This window comes from Panicum virgatum, chromosome 9K, assembly GCF_016808335.1.
Source record: "Panicum virgatum strain AP13 chromosome 9K, P.virgatum_v5, whole genome shotgun sequence".
Taxonomy (NCBI): Eukaryota; Viridiplantae; Streptophyta; class Magnoliopsida; order Poales; family Poaceae; genus Panicum; species Panicum virgatum.
Window position 1 is genome coordinate 47006481 of NC_053144.1, and position 6804 is coordinate 47013284.

The 6804-nt window shown below is 53.6% G+C and overlaps 1 protein-coding gene across 1 annotated transcript; it reads left to right on the top strand.

Annotated features, from left to right (window-relative positions):
- The first annotated feature begins 3880 nt into the window (after positions 1-3880).
- Positions 3881-6494, top strand: LOC120651747 (scarecrow-like protein 6). Its single transcript, XM_039929357.1, has one exon. It carries the CDS (start codon positions 4215-4217, stop codon positions 6150-6152), a length of 1938 nt encoding a protein of 645 aa, XP_039785291.1. The 5' UTR covers positions 3881-4214; the 3' UTR covers positions 6153-6494.
- The last annotated feature ends 310 nt before the right edge of the window (positions 6495-6804 follow it).

Below are 6804 nucleotides of genomic sequence, written 5' to 3' on the forward strand. Positions count from 1 at the left end.
CATCAAGTGAGTCATTGCAGTGCTTCTCATAAACTCTGCGATCAGCAGCAGTTGCATTGTCAGGGAGATCATCAGGATATGGCTGCTCAAGAACATACTCCTTTTTCTCTTGTCTGAGAACAATTATCAGATTGCGGTACCAATCAATAAAGTTTGTTCCATTCAACTTTTCTTTCTCAAGAACAGAACGCAAATTAAAAGCGGAATTGTTACTGGCAGACATGATCTACAACATTAAAGTAAAGCAAGATTTCAGCACTAAGTTTATGTAAAGACTTTCATTAACTGATTTAACAAAAGACAACATACTATATCAAAGTCATCTTCCCTCTAATGACATATAGTAGTTCAAGATCCATAATCACTAAAATTCTAGTGAGCTTTAGCATCACGGCTAGAAAAGTAGTGATACAGGTAAGTAACAAATTACTAATCACATCTCTATGCGACTCTTGTTTGTTGGGTGGCATCCAATGCCCCGGCCCCAACCCTATGCCTTAAAGCCCAAAATTGTTTTGATAACTTTGCTGAGTAAACCAATATTATGCTTGTGAATGTCCGACATCCACCCTATACAAAAGTGATAGCTGAGGGTACTCTACTTTGGTAAACCTACCACACAACGATCAAAATTTATAGGTGCAGCTATTGGTAAAAGGCATCAAAAACTCAAACTTTTCTGAGGGAAGCTATTCTATCATGATTAAAGCATCCACCATATGTAAAAGCATGAAAGAATAGTATGACAGGAAAATAAATATCACAGGCATATAATCATATTATATTGTGAATAGTATGGCCTCTTGCATCACAATGGGCTCCATCGCCATGGCTCCAAGGTGACCTCCATTGCCATCCGTCCTGTCTTGTGGTGATCATCATCGCCATCATGATTGAAATCTCCATGAAAAGATACTAAGCTACTACATCTAATAGCTAGTGAAATAATTACATGAGGATTCAAACATCACAAGTCGACACGCAGGTCGTTATACAATAATGGTGCAACCTCAACCCGGTTGTGTTAACTTCCGACACGCAGGCCGCACAAATCATACCATTCACATCACACCCTGCAAAAACAAGTTAGGCGTACGACGTGTTCTACCAAAGTAGCGCTTGGGAAGCCGCTACAGCGAGAAAGCAACGGCGGTCCCCCGCGGGTCTCAGGGCAGCGCCCTGAAAACCTCACGGAATTACACAGATCGCATCTATGGAATCCCTATGAAAATCTCATCAGAGTGATCGCATCATCTCAAATCCGAGCCATTCATAATGCCTCAATTTTCACTAGGTCAATCACCTTGACCGTGCAAACTTTGCACTTGAGAAGACTGCATCTACACATGACCTTGATCTGTTGGTTCAATCTGCTGACTATGCACACAGTTAGTCCCGATGGTGATTCCAGCCGGTAGGGACATGTCGTATGCATAACAAAGAAAGAACACAAACTAATCTTTTGTCATATGCCGCGCAATCAACTCGCTCCAGTTTTAACCCCTTATGACCAATTGATCTAATCAAACCGTGCAAAAGTAATAGATCCAATCTACAACAACAACATATCACCTATATGCAAAAGATCCAGACCAAAAACTACGCAAGATGGCTCTGGTATCACTGTAGGGAAACGGGTAGGCTACGCTAGCATCACTACCGCATAAACCCAAGATACTTGCGAGTAGAAGATCATAGATCGTTACCACTAGACGCGCAGCGCAGCGGAAGAAGTCGCGCGTCGATGTAGAGGAAGTAGTAGATCACGTCCCACGAACCGAGCTCCTCGTACTTGATCTCAGCAGCCGATCAGCGCAGCAGTCGCAGCAGCGCCTCCACGGAGTCCACACGTACGGGGATGAAACGCCGGGCGTCGGTGTGCTAGCACCGCACGCACGCAAGGGCGGCGGCCGAGAGAGAGGGAAGGGGCGGCGGCTAGGGAGGTGGCGCGGCTCAGGTCATCGCCCCCCCTAGCCCCTCCCTCATATATATAGGGCGTACTAATAGGCTTCTATCTCATAGGCCCATTAGTAACCCTAATCCCTCTTGGATCAATATCCACTTGGGCCTTTAAACCGTATTGTGATGATGGGCTCTTGGGCGTATCACCAACAATCTCCACTACTCGCCGGCCCCTTGCTGGCTGAATCACGCAGCTCGAGACGAAAACGTATGGGTACATGCGCAGAACTAGATGTATCTTGTCATCCTCCGATCTCGTGTGCTGATTTATCCGTGTGCCAGGTATATATGTGTGCTGACTACATAGATGTTGAACACAATAGATCATATGCATATACAAGCATTAAGTATTTCTATCTTAAAAATAATTCACCTCTTTCAGCCAAATCATAATATGAGCAGGCTGAATTGGAGACGTTGTTTGACATGCGAGTTCCTTTCGCCGGCAACCGGTGTTATTATAAGTCTTGCTCTGAAGAAGAGCAACGCCGACGACAGCACAGCCTGCACAGTGCAGCCATGATGCACAGCACTGCCTTGCACTGCGCCGATATGATGGAGCACTGGCTCCACCGGGAGAGGAGAGCCATGCGCTGCGCTGCTGCTGCACGCTGGGTTTTGGCATGGCCGAGGTGCAAGCAAAGCACTGACCGGCAAGAAGAATTTCTCGGAATTCTTTTTCTGCGGTTCTGAGGGTGTGTTTAGTTTATTTTATAAAATTATGTAAAGATGTAAAGATGGCATTTGAAGTACTAAATGAAGTCTATTTGCAAAACATTTTGCATAGATGGGTTGTAAATCACGAGACGAATCTAATGATGCTAATTAATCCATGTTTAATCAATAATTAGCGGACGGTTACTGTAGCATCACTGTTGCAAATCATGAATTAAGTAGGCTCATTAGAATTGTCTCGCGATTTACAGTCCATCCATGCAAAAAGTTTTGTAAATAGACTTCATTTAGTACTTCAAATTAGTAAGATTCCGTTTCACTTTAATACATTTACGGCTTTTTTGCAAAAACCTGTAAAGATCTAAACAGTGCCTGAACCATAGTCACAGGATTCGGGGTCGATGCCTCGTCCCTCGACCCGGGAACGTCGTTCCGATTCGAGGGTCGGGGTCGAAGTGGGTCAGTGTCCCATTCAAGGTTGGATCGTGTCCCGGTTTGAAAGGGGTCGCAGCCCCATTGCTAGCAGATTTAATTGGGATAAGGAGGTTAAGGACAGTGGATTGGTGTGGTTTTTGTTAGACAATGAGCTGAGTACGTGTAGCATGGTCTAAATATACTATTTTATATGTTTCTTATATGCTTGTGCAGATTAATTTCTTCATTAGTAGCATATATATAGTTTTTGTCTTTATCGACCCGAAGATATCGACCCCGATGAATCAGGGTCGCGTCCCACATAATAATTTATCGTTCCATAGATGTATACCCCCTTCGTACCATAATTTTATAAAGTGACGACCCTCGACCCTCGACCCCGTTCCTCGACCCGGTCGACCCAGGAACTTTGTGACTATGGCCTGAACCCCTGTGTGCTAGTGTGGTTTAGAGCTCCTGGCGGCTGGCACAACATGCAAGCTCCTACAAACAGTTTTATGTCCGCGGCAGAAATATCTCTTTTCCCTGCGCCATTGCATCAGGAATTTTGCACAGCACAGCCTTTTGCTGTTGCTACCAAAACGAGAGCAACAGTGCTAAAGCCTCCCCTCCCTTTGAGCTTTTTTTTTTATTTGTTTCAGCGAAAAACTACTGTGGTGGAGAGGGAGAGAAAGAAAGTGATGGAGAGAGAGAAAGGGAGATGAAAGAGAGAGGAGGAGGAGGAGGAGGAGCAGGAGCAGGAGGCTGGCTAGTAGGACAGACAGTAGGAGAGGAGAGGAGTGGAGGAAGGCAAGTCCTCGGCGAGAAGGCCACCCCACTTTATTTGCCTTTTTCATGTTGCACGCTATCATTTCGAGATTAAGACGCTGCCAGGGGAATAAAATACTCTCCCCTCCCCCACACAAACCTCCTCACCCCTTCTTCCCTTCACAAACAAACCGCACAAGAGAGAGACCACCACGACAGAAGGAAGAGGAGGTAGAGAGAGAAAGGGCCGGCCGTGTAGCTAGCTTGTCTGAAGCGAGAGAAGAAACACAAACACCCGTAGGACAAGACGTGTCGGGAGGAGGAGGAAGAGGAGGCCAAGGAGCAGCACCATCGCCATTCCTTGGTCTGGTTGCTGTTATGAGGTGTTGGATTAGATGAGAGGAATGCTCTTTGCTGGTAGCGCACGAGAGGGGCACGCGGGGACACTGCTACTGCTGCAACAGCAACAACAACAGCAGGGGCTCGCCGCCGGCAAGGTCTCCGGCGCCGGCGGCCTCTGGGAGCCCACCTCGGTGCTCGACCACAGGCACAGCCCCAGCCCGAGCCCGCCCACCTCGGCTTCCACGCTGTCGTCGCCCCTGGGCGCCGCGACCGCCGGCGTGGCGGCCCTCGCCGGTGCTAACGCTAAGAACGTCTCCCCGCCGCCACCGGCGGGGGCATGGCCGGGGGGAGCGGCCGCGGAGGAGGCCGCCGTGGGGGGCAAGGAGGAGTGGCAGCTCACGCCGCTTGACATGGGCCTTGGAGCCGGCGAGGGGTGGGACGCCGCCGGCTCTGTTCTGTCCGACGGCGCGGCGCCGCCGGGGCTAGCCCCCGACCACACCTTCCTAAGGTGGATCATTGGGGGCGAGGACGCGTCCGCGGGCATGGGGGCCGTCATGGATCCGGCGGTCCTCGAGCTCGACCACGCCCCGTCCATGATGTCGCCGGCGTTCGGGTCCAGCATGCCTTTCGCGCCGGCCATGGAGGACACCAAGGCCCCGCCCTTCGCCCACGCGTCCAACCTCCTGCTCCACCACCACCAGCACCACCCCCAGCCACACGCGGCGTTCTTCGGCTCGCACCCGTCCTTGGACGCGGCGCCGCCGACGCCTAAGCGGCACCACCCGATGGCCCCCGCGCCGGCGCCGAAGCTGCAGTCTCTGCCTGGCCCCGCCGCCCCGGCGGCCGGGTTCGTGCCCGCCATGAAGCCCAAGGCGGAGGCAGCAGCGAACGACGAGGCGGCCGCTGCGGTGGACCAGCTCGCCGAGGCTGCCAAGCTCGCCGAGGCCGGCGACGCCTTCGGCGCCCGCGAGATATTGGCGCGGCTCAATTATCGGCTCCCCGCCGTCCCCGCGGCCGGGACGCCTCTGCTCCGCTCAGCCTTCTACTTCAAGGAGGCTTTGCGCCTTGCGCTCTCCCCCACCGGCGAGGCCCCGGCGCCCCAGGTGTCGACGCCGTACGACGTGGTCCTCAAGCTCGGCGCGTACAAGGCCTTCTCCGAGGTCTCCCCCGTGCTCCAGTTCGCGCACCTTACCTGCGTCCAGGCGGTGCTGGACGAGATCGGCGGCGCCGGGCGCATCCACGTGCTCGACTTCGACATCGGCATGGGGGAGCAGTGGGCGTCGCTGATGCAGGAGCTTGCGCAGCGGTGCCCCGCGGCGACGCTCAAGGTCACCGCATTGGTGTCCTCGGCGACGCACCACCCGCTGGAGCTGCAGCTGATCCACGAGAACCTCGCCGGCTTCGCCGCCGAGCTCGGCGTCTTCCTCCAGTTCGCGGTCTTCAACCTCGACACCCTGGACCCCGCGGAGCTGGTGGCCATCACCAGCGGCGACGCCGTCGCCGTGCACCTCCCCGTGGGCTCGGCCCACGTGGCCGCAATGCCGGCCGTGCTCCGCCTGGTGAAGCGGCTCGGCGCCAAGGTGGTGGTCTCAGTGGACCACGGCGGCGACCGCACGGAGCTCCCCTTCGCCGCGCACCTGTTCCAGGCGTTCCAGTCCTGCGTGTCCCTGCTCGAGTCCGTCGACGCCGTGCGCCCGGACGCCGACGCGGTCGCCAAGATGGAGCGGTTCCTGGTGCAGCCCGGCGTGGAGCGCCGCGTGGTGGCGCGCCACCGCGCGGCGGCCATGGACAAGCCGCCGCCGCCGTGGCGGACCGTGTTCGCGGCGGCGGGGTTCGTGCCGGTGCAGGCCAGCACCTTCGCCGAGTCGCAGGCCGAGGCCCTGCTCAAGAGGATGGCCCTCATGGGGTTCCGCGTCGAGAAGCGCGGCGGCGCGCTCTGCCTCTACTGGCAGCGCGGCGAGCTGGTGTCCGTGTCCGCGTGGCGGTGCTGACGCCGCCGGCCGCCAGCCGTGAATCTACCACCCAGCCCGGTTTAGCTAGGACTAATGATCCTACTGCGAGCAAACAAAAAACGTATTTTTCACCGTCGTCGTTGTAAACTTGTAATGGTCCACCGATCTGATCGCCTGCTTATTTAGTGTCCTAAAATTGGAGTGCGTCGTCTGTCGCCTGGCTTGCAGGCCGGTCGCTCTGCTCGCGTTGATCAGCAGAGCCGATTGTGTTTGGAATAGCAGGTTGTAAAAGGTAGGTGCGGTGCGGTAACCAGTGCATTCTACCACCCGTGTTATTGCTGTGAAATCAATCAATGGTTATGGCGTTTTAAACCTGGACCACCCGTGTTTTCTACCTTCTGCAAACCTGGTCCTATTCCTAACCGAGAATTCGCCTACAGAAACGCTCATCGTTTGCATCTGCAATTCGAGCGCATCTACCCCTGTACGGCTTTTATGAAAGTTTCCTACTCAAACCATGAGCGAAAACATTGTCTCCTATGAAATTCACGAGTTCGAATTCCGAGTCAAGCCCAGAAACTTGAATTCAGGCCGTCATATTAAAAGATCATCATAGTATGTTCTTGGCAAACTGGATTACGGACAAGCGGCTGCTTTCTCCTTCGAGAGAGCGCGGCGGCCACCTGTAAAA